The 19,829-nt window shown below is 36.2% G+C and overlaps 1 protein-coding gene across 1 annotated transcript in view; it reads right to left on the reverse strand.

Annotated features, from left to right (window-relative positions):
- Rassf9 (Ras association domain family member 9) overlaps nt 1-19,366 on the reverse strand; it is a 31,720-nt gene extending 12,354 nt beyond the window's left edge. The window contains exon 1 of the mRNA XM_052165320.1: nt 19,023-19,366. Coding sequence (XP_052021280.1) covers nt 19,023-19,069 — 47 coding nt within the window. The 5' untranslated portion in view covers nt 19,070-19,366. The remainder of the gene's footprint in view (nt 1-19,022) is intronic.
- Between the last annotated feature and the right edge of the window lie 463 nt (nt 19,367-19,829).

Raw genomic sequence — 19,829 nt, forward strand, 5'->3', positions numbered from 1 at the left:
GGTACTTTCTGTTTTTCAAATGACACCATAGAATATATTGTGATTGTGTAAGAGTGTTTTTACTTATTTATTCATTTAAAAGTGTGTGTGTGTGTGTGTGCGCGCGTGCACATGTGCATGTGCACGTGCAGTGAGGTGGGAGTGGGTGGCTCAGTGGGGGAACACCCTCACAGAAGTAGGGGAGAGGGGGGATGTGACTAGGGGTTGTGGAGGGGAAAGCAAAAAGGGAGATAACATTTGAAATGTGTGTGCATGTGCGTGTGTTCATAACACCTCACACTTGTACAGGACAAAGTACAATGTGCTAGAATGTTCCAGAGTCAGGTCACTACTTTCCAGATGTAGACCCCAAAAAAATTGAAGTAAAGTATCAGGCACAGCAGCTGATGTCCTAACCCACTGAGCTATCTCACCTACTCCCTGTAACCTAATACTATCTTAAAGTAATTGCTTACATGAGCTGCTATACCAACCAACCAACCAACAAACAAACAAAAACCGCACTTAATTATTTTTGCCTTTATTTGTTTGAAGTGAAGCAAGGATCAGTAGAATGCAAATAGATGCTTTTTACTTAAAATTCTCATTCCATGAGAAATGGAAATTGTCTGATGAGGAGGGCTAAGCCATAGGAAGACCAGCCATTTCAACTAACCAGGACACGAAGATCTCTTAGACACTGAGCCTCCAATGAGGCAGTATACACTAGCTGAACCAGAGGGAGGTGGAAGGCCTGGTGGGGTATGGGGGTGGGGACATCCTCATGGAGACAGGAGGGAGTAGAAATGGAATGAGAAACTGTGGGAGGGGTTAATGACTGGATTGTCAAAAAAATAAAAATAATTTAAAAAAGAAGAAAAAGAAAAGTGTCTTTATAGATTTTTAAAGAAATATAATAAATTCCCTTGTTATTTGAAGAAGATACATGTATTCCTCTATGGGTTGGGTTTTTTTTGTACCCTATTAACCGTATGCAATTTAAATGCATAGCAAGTATGCAAACAAAAATAAAACATAAAGTTAGTAGAATATAAAGTTGCTTCTTAACATCTACAGTTCTTGGTTTGCAGACTTCGTATCTTACAGATGATAGAATCCAGAAGCACTTAATTTAAGTCCTTTCTGTAAGTAGATAAAATATTTCCATATCATCTTCATGCTTCCTAGCATATTCTTTTGAATCATTCCAAAATACATATATCAGAAAGATGCAGCGTAAGTATTTTGATAAACTGTCTTGCTTGGAGAAAAATGACAAGGGAAATAAAGAAGACTGAGTATGTTAATTACAGATGGAATTATTCTTATGACAGCTTAGATTTGCATTTGGGTTAGTTCTTGAATGCAGAACCATGTATCATGCTGAACATGGTAGTTGCCTTTATACAACCAGTGTTCTGAAGAACAGTGAACAAATATTATTTTAGGAAAAAAAATGTTAAGGAAATATATAGCAGAAAATATTTTTGGCATGTGTTTCATGAGGATCTGTGCATATCTTTTCATTTTGCATGTGAGTATACGCATGTGTATGGATGCATGTGAACACACATTTGCTCATATGTGCATATGGAAGCCAGTAGTTGATGTCAGTTGGAACTTTCCCCAATTCTCACAATATGCATTGAGACAGGCTTCTAATGAGCTGGATAACCTAGCCAGTTTGCTATGGAAATTGCAGTCTCTGACTCATGAGTACCTGAATGACCAAGGGCCGCATTGCTTGCCTGGCTTTTATGTGAATTCTGGGGATCTAGATTGAGGTCCTCACAAAGTATGCACTTTCTGCAAGGCACAAAAAAGTGCTTTATCTACCAAGCCACCATTCCAGCCCCTATCACAGATTTTATGACTCATAATAGTTATATTTTCTTTCAGGATAAAACAAATGGCGATGACAATTATGAAATTCCTTCAAACAGACTCTCTTCACTCATTTCACCAAAATTAAGCTGTTAAATTGCACGAGAAATTAGGTCTAGGTTATGAACCTTTCAGGAGCTCAAGGTACATGGCCTTCCCACTATAACATGCCAACAGCATAACAAAATGATCCTACATTAAAAGGTTCTGAAATGATTATTGCATGAATGTAGGATAATACTGTGCTTTCTCAGCAAACTCAAACACGACAGGAAGTTGTACAAAAACATACTGCATTAACAAAAACATATAATTTATTAAAGAATTTAGAATTACTTTTCTTTAATATTATGAATTATGTGCTTATGTGCATGTCTGCATATTGGTATGGACACATGAATGCAGGAACTTATGGAAGCCTGGGCATTAGACACCCAGAACTAGAATTACAGAGAGTTGTCGACTAACTAATCTGGGTGCCAGGATTTAAACTTGAGGTCCTCTATAAGAATAGTATATTCTCTTAACTGCTGAACTATACCTCTAACACCAAAAACATAGATTTTATTTTGGAAAAAAAAATATCAGTTCACTAAATTAAGATATATTCTAGAGGTTATTCCTTGGTTTTGAGGCTGTAAACACAGATATAATTCATTCATAGAGCTTAAAATATTGAGAATGACTTAACCACTTTGGGTGCTAAAGAGTAATTAAAATGTCACAAGAACTTTAAGTCTAAAAGTTTATAATACGTAACTCATTAGCTCTTTTCCTAAGCATTAAGAAATGTCAGCCAGCAACTATTATTAGTTTATCTGACACACTGCACCAGTTTTTAATCATTATTTTATAAAAAAATGTGTATGTTTGCACACCATAAGACTAGTTAGGTTTGTGATAGAAGGCAGGACATAAAAGTAGAAACTTGAAAAGGTAAAACTTGGTAAAGACAAAATATTAACTGCGTAATGATACATAAAATTTCATAAGTGTATTTAGTTCCTTTTATTTTGCAAGTTACTTCAGAATAGTCTATGCATTTGAAACATAGCACATGGTTTATTATAATTATCTGTTTGTTAGGCAAACTTTAAGGAATGTGCTGGAACTCCGAGAAGACCATACACTTAGGAAGCAGAGGCAGAAACATTCCAAGTTTGAGACTAGTCCAAACACAAACAAAGATGACACACTGACTTTTCTGTTCAGGAAATTGTCATATAGCTGGAAAATAAAAGCATTGTGCAAAAATATTTAGTTCCTTGTAGCCTCTCTTCAAGTTTGTTATGTTTTCTAAGAAAACAGTAGCATATTATTAATACTCAATGGCTGCTTAATGTGATCTTTGTCTGCCCAGTTCCAAATAATTTTCATATTCTTATTTATTTAATCCTTTTCACAATGTAAAGCTATACTACTGTGTTGTCCATGTAATAGATAAGTACATATCATTTCATGTATACCAATTTTAATTCAAAATTATACCATTAAATGTTTTCTTATTATATTAACTATCTTTTTAATATGAATGCCTCTTTACAAATGGTATTCTGTCAAATTATCATTATGTTGTCTTAAACAACAGCTGTCCCTGCTAGTATTGGGATCTGAAAATGGAAAGAGACAATTCTAGGAGCTAATAGTGTTTCTGACATTTGTAAATGTTTCAATTTCTTAAAAGGAGAAAAATAATCTCATAAGCCAGGGAATGCATCTGACTAAATATTAATGAGCATAAAGCTTTATTGAAACATAGCCATGATTGTTCTTTTATATCATAACCCTGGCATCTTCGATTCTTCAATGACAAAGCTAATTAGCTGGGAGACATCTGAAGGCTCGCAAACTCTAAGACGTTTATTACCCAGCCATTCCCATAGAACTTTTGCCTTGTCATAAATAAATACAGGGAAACTTGTTGCTTTAGAAATTCTCAGAGCATCTAACCTGCTAGTGTTGCATTATAAACTCAGAGAAATAAAGACAATCTTTAATAGCGTATTTTCTGAACTATTGGATATTCTTGGCCCACCTCAGAAAATTTAAGATCTGCACAAAACATGTTAGTACACAAATTCAGCTACTGTTTCTCTATAAGAAATGAAATGTATCATTTGCCTTCTCACAGAATATTTAATAAGAAATTAAGGTAAAAATTGAACTTGTGTGTGAAAATAACGTGACTTTTTCTGATACAAAACATGGTGGTGGGCTTCTAATATTAAAACATTAGCATGATGTCTATTACTCTTGATGTGAGTTGCAGTTCTTCCAATATCTTAGAAAATTGTTCATTTATTTTTAATAAGTTGTATAACCAGACAAATTTCCCCATTCCTCCCAGTATTTAAGAGCTATATATATTAAGCAGTTAATTTCACTCCCTTTCTGACTGCTTGCTTGCTTGCTTGCTTTCTATTTAATTTTTTTGTCTGACATAGGGTCTCACAGGTATAATCCTAGCTGGCTACCTCACTCCATAGACAAGGCAAGCCTAAAAAAGAGGTTTATCCATGTTGCCTATGCTCAGATTATTGGTATCAAGGTAGGCATTACCAGGGCCAGCTGTTTTGATATTTTATGAAACATCACTGAAGAATTGAAGCTGTTTTAAATTAAGTCAATCCGCGATACTTGAGTCAGAAATAGTTATGATAAATGATGGCACTTATTGACTGTTTAAAACTATGCATATCCATATACAAACTTAGAGGATGAATTTTAATAATTAAAATTGATGGAGCAAAAACAAGTGAAGAAGCTCAAACCCGCAAACTCTTTCAAGCTAATTAGACTCAGTGGGGAATAGACACAGGCTACAGCAACTCTGAGCAAAGCTCTACCAATCCGAAGACAAAAAACATTGACCCTTCCCCCGTAAGTAACTCAGATCCTTCTTAAGGTTATAGATAAAATGCGAATCAGTATGTTTCCAAATGAATCATGAAGCCTACAAAAAGTTTGCCTCCAAACATAGATTATTAATATTTTTATCAAAGTTCTCTGAGAATTAGACTTCTGTAAAGTAACTTAATTTTAAGCACAGGAGTAAAATATTAATACAGACAAATGGTAAAAATGGTGCTCTGAGCATGACAATCTGACATATACCTGCGCGTGCATTTACTAGTTTTATGCTCTAGTAATGTCAGCTTAATTTTTTAAGTGAGGGTGTAAGCTGGTCATGCAGAAGAGCAGCCCGTAACATTCCAGTGCTGCAGTGTAGATACAGGACCTGATTCCCATAAACAGGGAAAAGGAAGGGCGTGGACAAGGAATGTGTACTGAAGACAAGTGGAGGTTAAGTAAACTGAGCTCACAGTTGGGATTCCAGAAATTGATTATAATCAAAATGTAAATATTTAACATCAGTATTTAACAAACAAACCTGTGAGGAAACATTAAATCTCTTTGTCCGTTCCAGTGTTTACTTCCCGGTGTTAATTCTGTCTCTACCTGGAAAGTAAACTTTCCTTATTGCTTTGTATTTTATGGAAAAGATATTTCATAACAATTCATCATGTTTACTGCAAGGAATGCTACCTAACCTGATTGGTGCCTGGACTGGTAGCTATGGGTATTGAGATCTACAGTATTAGTTTCTTTGTGACAACTTCAAACAGTAGTTGGCTATACCTTCAAAATAGAAGTCCCTGTCTCAGGATGGAGGAGTAAAGCTTGCCTGTACCTCTGTCCATCGTTCTCTCCACAATGGTACAGAATGGGAGGTTTGTCATCAAACAACGATATCAGGAAACATCCCAAAGGAAGAAAGCAGCAGCTTCTGGTTTCCATTTACTTCTACAGGCTGCCTGTTATTACCTTTGTCCTTTCTTTATGTATTTTTTTTTCTTTCTGATCATAGCAAGATCTCCAGAAGGAGTCAAGACATATCAGCCTTGTTTTTGAAAAGAGATAAAAGAAATGTTGTCTCTATGGATTTCGTGTTTAGTATGTGGACAACACAAGCTCTATGGGAAACTCGACAGCAAAAGCTAGAAAAAGAATGATAGATCGCACTTCGCCAGTGGCATAAGTAGAAGTCAAGAATGAGGGCTGAACTTTTTTGTCTCCACATTCCCTAGGTCTTTGCTTCCTGATTCTTCCCTGTTTAAATTCTTTCTGTCTCTCTTTTTTCTATCCTTTTCATTACCACCACCTCCATTTAACAACACCTTTTCCTCAATTACCTTTCCTATACAAACTCAATAATCTATAACCACTCTCTCTGTTTCATCACTTATGTTTCAACTGCAAAAATGCACTAAACTGGACCTGTTATAAATATATTTTGACTGTTATTCCTGTCAGGATACACCTCATTTTCCCCTTTGCTGTCAGATTAACATTTAATCTGCTTCCAATGTTGTTTCCTGTGGGAAATTCCCTGAAATTGTCCTCTAGAAAAATACTGTTTTAATAATAACCCTACACCCCCACAACCTGTAATGGAAACGAACACCCATTCTCTATGTTTCTGCAGAATCTAGTAGATTCTAAATAACAGCAAATTGTGCTTTAGTTAATTTTAATTAATTTTCCATTGGCCTTGTACTCTCCACATTTGATCTTTGACCCCTGAAAAACTACTACGTTAGGAATTAAATCCTTCCTCTTGCTCTACCTCTCCCCTCCTCCATCCTTTCTTACCAATATTTTCCTCTGTTTATAAGTCTGTCTCAAAGTAAGAAAACTTCTGTGATCACTCTAGAAGAAGACATTGCACTATTAACATCTGATAGGCACAAACTTGTTTGACAACAATTTTTATAGTTAAAGTTTCACTGGAATCAATTTATGCCTCTTTAATTATGTTTATTGTCTGTGACTCTATTCATACAAGTTGTAAAAGTGAGTGATATCTGAGAAAATCTGAGGTAATTGTCAGATGACATTCTATGAACATGCACACACACACAAACATATTTAGGCTCATTTGACTGTGATAACTTAACTACACTAAAAATTTGCAGTTCGATTTTTGAGAATAAGCCATTTCTGTAACTTCTGAACTTACTAAAGTTTTTTTGCATGTTTCTTTTAGCAGATATAAGGCAAAAATAGTGTTATATTTGTATCAAAGACACAGAAGTTGTGCTAAAGTTTGTAAGCAACTATAATCAAAAGTTAAAGGCTCATTTAAAGATGACTATTAGAAGTCGATTGAGTGGGATCATTGGATTAGTCACCCGGGAATCCTTGGCTGAAAACCACTGCCCTTTGCCTATAAAGCCCTACATTATATGTAGGAGCATTATGGTCCATATAAATCATCCGTGCATGGAGGAGGAGCGAGGCAGTGTAGGCAGGATGGATGGTAGCAATCAGAGTCACTTTTCAGGTGTGTATGTCCAAACACCAGGTGTCTGTAGGTAGGATGTTTGGAAATGTCTAAATGACATGCTGGATTTTCACTCTTCAACTTGATCTTCCCTCCCTTAAGTTGTCCTTGTTACTTTCTTCCTGCTCTTTACCAGGGCACACCTATATCCTCAGTGACTCAGAACCAAAACTGCTGTGGTCATTGATTCTCTCTTCCATACTGACATGGCCTTCTTCACCAAACATGAATAGCTTATATATTCTGTCTCTAATGGTGGCTTTTACATATCTTCTTCACTTGTGGAGTAAGTGATCTCTTTAGTTATTCCTTTTCTCATTAGACTATTCATGTTCTTTCTGCACTCCCTCCAACCTTATGTCTCCCGGATGGATGTCAAGTTCTTAGAGATCTATACCATAAGAGGAAGCAAACCATTTATTTTCTGTGAATGACAATGATTCTGCACCAAGAACCTTGCCTTTTACTCTGTCTTTACTGTTGATACTCCTCTTTCTATTTTTTAATACAAATCATACATCTCATTTAGAGTTTTACTTTGCTATGGTTCTCTAAAACCCAGATAATCTTCTCTATTTGTCAGCAGAGGCTTTTCTACCTATATTTATAGCCCTGAATTTCAGATAGCCGCACCATCAGAAGCACTTCCACTTGAATAACTCAGTATTCAAAATGTAAGGAGAAACACAAAGAATCATTAATTTCCCACATGTTCTCAACATCTGCCTTTCTACAGATGTTTTCTATTGGTATCACCACTTACAGCTGCATAACTTACAGTTAATAAACTTAATTATCCATTTTTAAATATGCTTTCACACTAAATATGTTTAACCCCTACTTCCAAATGTATTCAGTTTTTTTTTCACTTCTCTTGCAGTTCAACAATCATTACACTGGTACTAACTCTTGGCTAGACTATTTCAGTAAGTTCTCTCGTGTACTGCTTCCTTCCTTTCTTCCTGCTGCCACAATTTTCCCTTCATATGACAGATGCCTTGACCTTTCAAAAGCTTCAGGAATATTCTTGGTTGGATTCCTCTTTCACTTGGAATGCACTCATAATCACTTGTGATCTATAACACAAAGCCCTTTTCTATGACGAGGACCTTACATATGCTGTTTCATGTACCTAAAATACTCTTCTCCTGGCTCCTTATATACCTCAATCTTTTTTAAATTTAAGTATTAATTTCAAACCACTATATACTCTTCCATATGACAAGCTGATTTCATTTTTTATAGCAACCACAACTGTTTGAAATTTTTATTTATTTCCTGTTTTTATACAGTTGTCCTAATACCATGTTTGTATACTAGACAACAAAAGAATTTGATGACTTCATACCTATCAATTCACGTCCTTAAAACCATAATCTACCCAAGAATTATCATTAATCCTTTATATGTCACCCAAATTAGGGCTTATATAATATTTCAAGATCTTTTAAAACATCAATCAGGATATTGTTTCGTAAGAAGGAGATGTATATATGGAGAGGGGGAATGATTAGGTAATTCAAGTGTTTTTTATTCAGATGGTAAATGCATTAAAACCTTACATAATAGTGCAATAAGGAGAAACTACATAAAACATTGTATTATATGTCTTCATTTACTTAATTATATAAACTGAGATTTCATTAATTTTTAAACAAAACCAAAAATACTAAAATGGTCATGTTGCTAAATATTATGTAGATTTTTAGCAGTTCCCAGAAGAAACTTCCTTTGACTTTGTCTATAAGAAGTGGAAGTGGTAGACTGGGGGTGGGTGGGGACACCAACTGGAGGAATCAGTTGAGATGTGAATGGAAAGAGAGAGAATGTAGTGGGAGAAACACTTGGTATAGGGTGGGAGGAAATTCAAGGGTCAGGTAGAAACAAACTGCAATGGAAGCTCTGAGGGATCTGTTATGGTAACCCTAGATAAGACACCTAATATTGGGGATACGGAGCATGAACCGGCCATCTCTAGCAGCCATAACAAGGCAAGATTTCAAGTGGAGGCATTGAGACATCAACCCAGCCATAAAACCTTCAACCTACAATTTGTTCTGCCAGCAATATGTGCTGGGGTAAAGGTAACAGAGAAATTGTTGGAGTGGCTAACAATGACTGGCCCAACGTGAGTCCAATGCAATAGAGGGAACCCACCCCTGACATTGCCTGAAGGTCGAGAAACCAGAGAGGCCAGATAAGCCAGAGAGACCTATGATAGAAGCAAAATACCTGCCTGGCAAAAAGAAAGAAAGAAAGAAAGAATTCCTAATGATATTATGCTATACTCAAAGTCTTCCATAAACACCATCGGAGATGTACCATCGAACAACTGATGAAAACAGATTCAAAGACACATAGTCAAACATGAGGAAGTCCTTACTGAATCTTGAGGAAGAAGGGCAGAAATAATTGTAGGAGCCATAGGGAACAAGAACACCACAAGAAAACCAACAGTTTGAAGAAGCCTGAACTCATAGAGTGCACAGGGACTGAATCAAAAATCAAGGAATTTGAATGGGTCTAACTAGGCATCCATATGTATATTACAATTGTGTAACTTGCTGTTTTCTGGGACTCTTAACAGAGGGGATCAGGCATATTTCTGACTCTTTTGTCTGCTTTTGGAAACTCCCCCCCCCCCAATTGTGTTGCTTCATATGAGTGGAGGTGCCTAATCTTATTGCAACTTGATATGATGGGCTTGGTTAATATCCCTAAGTGGTCTGCCCTTTTCTGAAGGGAAATGAAAAGGGAAGTGGATACAGAAGAGGGAGAGGGGAAGTGAGGAGGAACTGGGAGGAGAAAAGGAAGGGGAAACTGTAGTCAGGATATAATATATGAAAGAATAAATTAATAATATTAATAACAATAATAATGAAGTAAAGCATTAGTAAGTAAAGACTATGTGGTAACAAACTAAAAAGATTTAGCCAGGTTCCTGTATAGTGAATAATAATGAAATATTAAATATGTGAAGCTTCTAAATAGCTATTTCTTACTGAGCCCAACTCTTTTCTTCATGTGGGAATGGATTTCATACATGTTTACACAATGGAAATTACCACAGCTTTTGGATAGCATCTGCTTTAGCTTTCAAGAAAATCTGAGCTCTTATTAGAAGAGCTAAAAAATAGTTAGCCACAGTCTCTTCTGTGGGAGATTGTGATCTCTGAAAGCCATTGTGATCTTCCCCTAGCTAACCACAACTTCAGGAACTCCAGTCAGATTGAAAAAGATGAGAACAAATACGCAATACTGGAGTAACTAAAGGCATTTAAGAGTCTATAATACCTTAGTGATCGAGGATAGTAAACGTATACCATAAGTACATCAGTATGCTTTAGGAACAGCTTCTATTCATCACATAGCACTGCTGACAGAATGAAAGCTTTCAAAATTTGGACAGCTTTACACACACACACACACACACACACACACACACACACACAAATGAACTAAAATTTAAGAGATAAAACAATGGGTCCTTGCACACAATCTTGATGAACTGATGGATTTAATAAAATCATTAAGACGATTTGAGGTCAAGTAGAGTTGATTAAGTGGGACAAGATCATAGAAGCACTCACAGTTGTTTCCTAAATATTTCTGCTGCAAACTAAATTGGAAAATTGTTTTCTACCACTACCACATTTATGGTCTCTTGCTAAACTGGCCACATAGCTGCCTGGTTCTTATGTTCTTCTGTTTTGATTACACTGACTCAGTCGTATGCCTGGGTGATTCAGCCCCCTCCCACATCTCTCTGCACATCTTTCTGTGTTCCCTTCTCTTGCTCAGGCCTGTCACAGTGGGAGTTTAATAAACGCTACTTAACTACAATGATGTTCCATTATTTTACTTCCATCTACTCCTCTATCTTAGGATTATGTTGAAAGTCAATCATCAAGGCTTCCTGAGTCCATTTCCCAACACCTATTTCTTGCTGTTGCTTACCTATCTCTAGCTCCAGTGGCCCCAACATCCTCATCCTGTTTTGAACCCATGGGTACCAATACTCATGTACAGACAAATACACAATATACACAGTTGAAAAATCAATCATGCCATAGTATATATTTAATATTTATGGCAAAGTTATTTTTCTGGTCTCAAAATTAGTTCATTTTTTAAAATGATAAAATTATGTACTAGGGATAACATACATTACACACCAGTCCTGTATAGAAGAAAATGAATCTGAAACAATCTTTTCACTTACTGACTACCATATGTTTCAGTGTTTTATATGGTGCATCTGTAGGGTGGAGAAAAGCACGGTGCTTTCTCCATAGTATTAAGCATTAAAAGAGTTTATTTAGTCACTCAAAACGGTACTCAGTGTAAGATGAGTTGAGATGAGTTGTTATAAGAAGTGTTAGTGCGGGTGAAGAAGTTTGCTGAAAAAAAAAATCACTTTTCAGCCTTAGAAGAAACTTAGTAATTTATTAATTGTTAGCTGCACATCCTTTTATTTAAAGAACATCACACACACACACAATCACACACGCTCACACACATGCTCACACACATCGCATATAGTGCAATGCTTAGATTTGTTCTTCCATGTGATTATTGCTATTGTCTTTGTATAAGACGTTTTAATTATTTACCCCTGAGTGCACATGGTTAGTGATGACATGGTTAGTCTATGTCATGAATTCTGGGTAAATTCTGAAATCACTGTTGGCCAAAATATACACATATAAAAATGCCATGCATTTTAAGCATTTGGTATTTGTCTTACAAACTATAGTAGTCTAATATAACATATGTCTTCATTTCATTTGAAAGACTGAATAGTTCACAGCTGTATTTCTCTTTTATCTCAAAAGAATTTGGAATGGTCCAAAGCATCAATATCTAGAGAGCACTTCTACCTAGTCACTGAACTTCATTTATAAATACATATGCTTGCATGGGCATCTCTAAAGAGTACTAGTTCTTTTCTTGCTTGGTTGTGTTTGGTTTACCAGAAGTCAACAAGGTCTAAACTGAGGCCCTCTTTCAGTTATGGTAATCTCTACCTGAAGGTATGGTATGGTCACACAAATGGTTGAAGATCAGCCCTGCATGTACACAAACATTCATTCAATAAAAATGCATTGACACTATTCCTCTCATGATGTTCTCTAAACATCAGCTATATTTTAAGAGCATATGTTGGATTCCTTTATTCAATCAGCAAATGTTTATGAAACACTTGTTCTGTTTTTTTTTAATAAGGAAATAGAAAGGCAAAGCAAACACTAATAACAGGCCCACAATTATGAGAATTTTTATGGAAATGTTCACACTTTCTATATAAAAACCAAGAGCATTCCAGCCTATAATATATGAAATCTAAAGTATATTTTCCTGATTGGTCAGCATAGATAAACTCCATTGATTTTCCTTAAATTTTAAATAATTGTGTTTATTAAGGCCATGTATAACACTTTCTACAAACTCTCTTCCATTCAAATAAAAGTATTTTGTACTAGGTTATATTTATTATTGTTAATTACTTTTAAATATATCCCAAAATTTTGACAATTTTATCTGGTAGGTTAAATGTAACATGTAACAGGGGTTAGCAATTGCAATCAATTGAAAACACTGAGTAATTAACTCTTAAGGAGTAACTTGGGCTTACTTTCCTTGGTATGTTTAGATGGGTTTAAAACCATGCCTGGTACTGGAAACCTAGCCAACTCCCCATGGCAAATGAAGTCATTGATCTTAGTGAGGAACCTACAACTTCCACTTCACTAAACCAGAATAATCCCTAGCTACACTCTAAACATTTGTCCTAATACCCACAGAGAGTTGTAATTTTCATCCCTCATCAAAGAAACTTCTCTTTGCTAGGTATGGAGCCCATTACAGAAAATCACAACAGATCAAAAGACAGAGTTGTGGAGCCCATTCCCAATGAATACTTGTCCCTAAAACCCCAACACTTAAGGCTCAGAAATAAGTGAAGAAGCGAAAGGATTATAAGAGCCAGAGGATAAGGGAGTGTTCCCTAGAAGCTTCAGAAGCTACTTGCAGAAAGCAGAGTACCTAATCATGAGTTAACATGGCAAATAATAGACATGGCAAATAATAAACAAGGCAAAGTAGATAGGGACAGGCCTCAAAGCTTCAACTCTTCACAATTACTAGCAACTAAGAAATGCTTGAGAGTCAGAAAAAGTTTACCAAAGGGAAGAGTATACTGATTGGTTACCCAATATCAAATCATCAACCCCAAAACTTACATAAAGTTATATACATGGAACAGGCTACATTTAGGTACTTAGGGATATATATATATATATATATATATATATATATATATATATATATATATATGTGTGTGTGTGTGTGTGTGTGTGTGTGTGTGTGTGTGTGTGTGTGTGTGTGTGTGTGTGTGTTTGTGTGTGTGTATGTGTATATATATGTATATATGTATATATGTATATATGTACATATGTATATATATGTATATATAGAGAGATATATAAACTCATATCTCTAACAATCGTTATGTTTAGTTCTATTTCTTTATTTCTATCTCTCTATATATCATCTATCTGTGTTAGATATACTTACATGTAGATGTATGTATAAATAATTTTGTATCTATATATCTATATCTATGTTAGAATTAACTTCTCTGAATGCTCAGAATGGTTGTCAGCTCCTCTATACCTGTGCATGGAATAAACTTAAAATGTTCTGTTATTCAGTAAACTTAATCAAGACATTTTCTAAATTAAAATGTTAGCCAGCTATAAATTGTTTAACTTGTTTCAAAACAGTTTTCTTTCAAGAGCTGCATTTACTGGCATGAGGTATTTGTTGGTCTGACGCCTACTGAGACATACGTACTACACAGTAAATGTTAGGCTGCCTAAGTTGGCTCAGTTATTTTTTCTTTCCCAAAGCAATTCAAGTTTTAACCTGGAAACTGTTTCACCTCTGCCAATGCTCTAAGGCTATTTTTGTCAGGGATAAAGCATTCCAGTCATTGTTCCTAATGGATTGTCTGCTACAAACTAACAACTACTTAAGGTATAAGGTATCATCAAGGGAAAACTTTTCAGAAACGCAGAGAATGAAGAAGATGTACAGGCCCCGAAATTTGGCAATTCTCAAATTATTAATCCAACTTTTTGAACATTTTAAATCTCCATTCAAAGCTACAAGGTAAAAAAATTACCTGATATTTTACACCTCTAGCTACAGAAAGGAGACAATCTTCTTGTCTAAAATTTTAACTCTATCCATAAAACCTAATTCTTCTTTCTGATGAAAAGTTTGAAGGATTTATTTATGATGTGTGTTCTTTTTTAAAAAATACAGCCAGATATATTCTAATCACCTAACAGTAATGTGCACACCAATGTTTTAAGAAATTATTAAAAAACGGAAAGCCATACTACTCCAAATATGTCCATTAAGTTATATTTTCTGGGGCCCTTTAATTTATACTCCATATGAGAAAGGCTGTCTGTGTAACTTGCAAGAAATTGACATACTTCCCAGTTTTTAGCAAAATCTTTCTGAAACAGTTCAACTGAAAGTTAGGGAAAGTTCAAATGGGCCTCAAAAATAATGATTAAAAACATATTTAGCTGTGTTTTGTCTGTTTGTAGTTAGTAAATATTTATTTGGAAGGAATATATGGGACTCTTCTACACAACAGTAATATTCTGCTTCCAGGAAGAACTAATGGACTTTCCAACCAATTCCATCTGCTCAAGCATTAGAAATCACATCATATACAAGGTTTGGTGGCGTATGCTGGTTATATCAACACTCAGGAAGCAGAGGCAGGAGAGTCATAACCTCAAGGCCAGAGTGATTTTGAAACAGTGATGCTGTTTCAAGTAAAGAACAAGAGTCACATCTCCTAACGAAGCATTCCAGTGTCATCTTGAAGTGCAAGTTGTTCTTTAAAGTTTTTTATAAATATTTTTAATTTCTAATTTTTCATGTAAATTTGTGAAACAAAGACATCACACTCATAAATGTAGACTCTATGAATAATTAAATAGGTTAAGACATCCAATCTCCATCACTGAATGTTCATAAAAGTATTGAATAGATCAGTGTTTTATTACTTACTCCTTTAGCTTTTATGTGAGAAAAAGGTTGCCTAGTAACCATTACATACATCTTTTCAAAATTTAAATAGATTGTTGGAAAAAATATCAACCGAGATTTTCTCTATTTTTAGTCACATTGAACAAAAGTCTTATTAACAAAATGTACAACAATGCTCAGGCTCCTGCCACAGTTCTTCTTGTTCTTCTGAAACTAAAATAAACAATCCATTCCCCCTTGAAAATGGTACTTTCCCAATTAAACATACAATTAGAACATTTAAGCAGATTACTGATGATTATAATCATTAAAGTCTTTAATTTGGGGCTCTTGCGTTTACATGAAAGTTTAAAGTTAAAAGCCCAAAATATGTGGGGCCATGTCGTATTCTTGAATTTCCCAAAGAAAACTTTCCAAATGTTTTAATGAAACTCCAGTGTGGATTTATCTGTCTTGAGTACTGACTTTTATGCAACACTAGCTTGCATCATATGCCAAATAAGGAATAAAGTAATGATGGTCTTCCTTGGTTGAGGAGAAATTATAACTTAGTGTCCAAAACTAAACAAACAACTGTATTACAGGTCTTCAGCACGTCAGGCACTCTCCTAGGCAAGAAAACATAATGATGTCTAGACAGATGTGACTCCCGCCCTCTATGTGCTCTAGACCTTCTTGGCTGAGAGTTCCTCTGCCTCATGTTTTGCAGCTCCATTTATATTATGTTCATGTCTAAAACTCTCCAACATGTACTTTATTCTGAGGACAGTTATAGGAGTATCTCATCTTGCTTAGTCTTGGATGATACGACTCCACGAAAAAAAAGAAATGTGAAAAGACAAGAAAAATTAAAATTAATAGTCAAACTTCTCAAAATTCATACCCACTCCCCAAATTTTGAGCAATCTTTATTTCTGTCTTCTGAAAAGAGTTAAGCCTTACTAACTTCATTCTCTTCAATATGCTGATCGCATAACACAAATGTGCTGTTTAATTCTTCCTTTTAGTTTTACAAAGTATACGCATGTATTCATAAACCCACAAAATGCATATCATACTGAACACAGTTCAGTTGACTCATTGGTTCTTGTCAGATAACTATCATCAATTACATTTTTTTATTAAGCAGCTGACTGGCTCATAATTTCGCGAACATATTTGTTGTTTAGGTGGTCAGATGAGGTTTCTTAAGCCCTTTAGATCCTGGTCAATGAAATGGATAAACATAACCATGAAATCATTTCATCAGTCGTTTTATCTTGAGAGGGTGAACAGACCAACCCAAACAACAGTATCTTGCATAAACTGCCACATTATATTTAATCAATTTCAAGGCCCAAAATGGCATTTTTAATATTCAGTATCAAATACTAGTTTTCTATGTTACTGACTCATCCTGGAGGCTATACTCTCTCTCTCTCTCTCTCTCTCTCTCTCTCTCTCTCTCTCTCTCTCTCCCAACCCCCACCCCTGGTTTTAGTCTGGGCTGAAAAGTGAAAATCTGTAAAAGGAAGCAATTAATCACTGGAGTAGCTTACACACATCCTCCTCATCACTGCCTTTGCTCACACCCTCAAATTGAGGTCGTAATAAATCATGACCCTTAACAACAGCTTTCTGCTTTCTCAAGAGAAACTTGAAATGCTGTTAAACTGCCAGTTTTTCTGTTCTTTTTTTTTTGTATTTTTATTAGATATTTTCTTTGTTTACATTTCAAAAGTTATCCGCTTTCCTTGTTTCCCCTCCAAAACCCCCTATCCCATTCCCCCTCCTCCTGCTCACTAACCCACCCACTCCTGCTTCCCTGTCCTGGTATTCCCCTATACTGGGGCAATGAGCCTTCACAAGACCAAAGGCCTCTCTTCCCACTAATGTGCAACAAGGCCCATCCTCTGCTACATATTCAGCTGGGAGCCAGAGGTCCCTCCATGTGTACTCTTTGGTTGGTGTCTTAGTCCCTGGGAGCTCTGGGGTTACTGGTTGGTTCATAATGCTGCTCCTCCTATGGGGCTGCAAATCCCTTCAGCTCCTTGGGTCCTTTCTCTAGCTCCTCCATTGGGGACCCTTTGCTCAGTCCAGTGGTTGACTGAGAGCATCCCCCTCTGTATTTGTCTTATCTCTTCATCACAATTTCTGCATTTAAAATATCCTGCTGAGAATGTTTTATGGGTAGACTAGATGGTGCAGTAGTCGAAGTGGCAGGATGGAAACACTATGGAGTCTGATAAAGGGCATTCAGGGGTGCATTCAAAGGTTTTAGTGCACTCTTACTTGGCACACAGTGATGGAATCCATAAACCAGTCAAGCAATCTTCACAACAAACAATTTTACAAAATTTCATAGTGTTTAAAGAAATATAAAAATGCTATAATAACTACTAACACAACTAAAATCCACAGCAAAATTGGAACAGGGAAGCTGGAATAGGTTTATCTGGAATATTATTGAATACCTTGTCACCATTAATACATGAAGATATTTGTAATAGACATCACTAGTTATTAAAACCATTGTCTCTTAACATGTAATAAAGCATTTTTATCTCAAAAATACCATATGTATCATATTTATCAGATTGTTAGGACATAAAAGTGGTTAGACAGCTTTACTGCATTTATTATAGCATTTTTAGTTTCTTAAAGAAATTCAGTCAACTAAATCAAGTAGATATTTGTGTACAAAAGAGAAGTATGTGGAATGACTTTAAAGTTATATTACTATATTATCAGGCAGATGCTTTAAAATAATTATATCATTTCCTACCTTGTAATTGTATCCATTTAAATTTACCCTAAGCAGATTATGACAAGCGCAAACAGGCATAATGAAGAGGAGGGAGAAAGACTGTAAAACCCATTTTATTATATCTGCCAAAACAGATGTTAAAAAATATAAAACCTATCTAAAATCGTCCCATTGTCTGTAGAAAAATGTAATGTTTGAGTATAAATAAAATAGTTTGGTAGTGAAATACAAATATAGCTTTTACCCCATTATTCCAGACTCAATCTCTCTCTCTCTGTCTCTCTGTCTCTCTGTCTCTGTCTCTCTCTCTCTCTCTCTCTCTCTCTCTCTCTCTTTCAATGCAGGCTGGATGTATTAACTGAAAGTACAATGGCAATAATGAAGATGTGAGGCACACAGCTGCTTTCCTCCTCTTTGAGTGCCTAAGCCACCTAAAGTTCTCCAAGGCACACAGTCCATAAACAGCTCCTCATGGGAATGTTTGCACGCGGGCGGGAACTTTCCAGAGTTTAGAAATGCCCACTCTCAGGGGAATCAAAGCATTGTTTCCAGATTACATCGGCAGTTGTACCTTTATTTTTCTTTCTTCTAAAAAGTAACTAGAAATCCAAGTTGGATCTTTCCCAAATTCTTAAACTTTTTCAAAAGGTGATATTCTGACACAGTGTCTAAACAAAAATAAATCTTGTTATTTTTCTCTACCGGAAAGTTCAAGATAAAGTAAAGAGAAAATGTTAGTGTTAGTGTACTCAGACTGCCACAAAGGGAAAGAGAGTTAAAACCAGTCGTGATTTCCCATGATCCTTGTACGGGATACATGCATCTCCTCAATATAGAACCTATATTCTGACCAGCTAGCTGGATTTTCATTCTAGATTCTGACTACAAACAGTTCTCATCAGAACCAAAGTGTAAAAAAGCATACTTTTACACTTAGAGAACTGAGTCCAACACACACACACACACACACACTTCTTTTTTTTTTTTAATTTTTACCTGTTTTTATGTCGTGTCTTCAGTAAGTTTCTTCCAAAGGGAGCCATGGTCTGTCAGGCAAGGCAAGCAAATAACACAGTCCTTATCTCAAAGTAATCTGGGCCCTGGGAGGGGTGTCTGGGTCTCTCTGGTGAAAGGAGGAAGGCTGGAGGCTTCCTTTTCAACTCCTCAGAAGTTCCTTGCTTTCAAGCTCATTAGCAGCTGCCTGAGAGAGTTGCTGGAAGTTGTGCAACTGCTGCCTAACTTTGAACTGCAGGATTGTTGTGGCTGCTGCGCCTAGGGAAACCAGCCCAGCTTCAGCCGGGAAGAAGGTGTTTGTTTGGAAGCTCAAAAGATAGAGCTGAGAGAGGAGAGAGGGAGAGAGGAAACGGGAGAGTCAGAGAGGGAGGATAGGAGGGAGGAAGGGAAAGAGAGAGGAAGGGAGGGAAGGAGGAAGGGGAGAGTCTCTATTGTGTGTTGTAGCTATTTGCCAACTAGCTAAACTCCAAGACCTGCCAACCCTACAGGCATGGTAATAGCCATGGAATGGGAATTTCACTCGACTTGGAACCCCCCCCTTTCCTGCTTTCCACACCCAGCCACACAAGGTGTACACACATAAAAGATTTAAAACTAACCCCCACCCCCCCTGCGGCCTCCTGCCAACCAGCTCCAGTCAGTGAAAAGTAATCTGATCTTGGCAAACAGGAATGAGCAGGAGGAGCACTTTCCATACCTACTCCATACACACAAAATAAAAACCATCCCCTTCCCTGAATGCAAGGTGGTAAGGCCAGTTGGGCAGTGCGGGCTACTAAGAAAGCAGGT

This window comes from Apodemus sylvaticus, chromosome 20, assembly GCF_947179515.1.
Source record: "Apodemus sylvaticus chromosome 20, mApoSyl1.1, whole genome shotgun sequence".
In the NCBI taxonomy this organism is placed as follows: Eukaryota; Metazoa; Chordata; class Mammalia; order Rodentia; family Muridae; genus Apodemus; species Apodemus sylvaticus.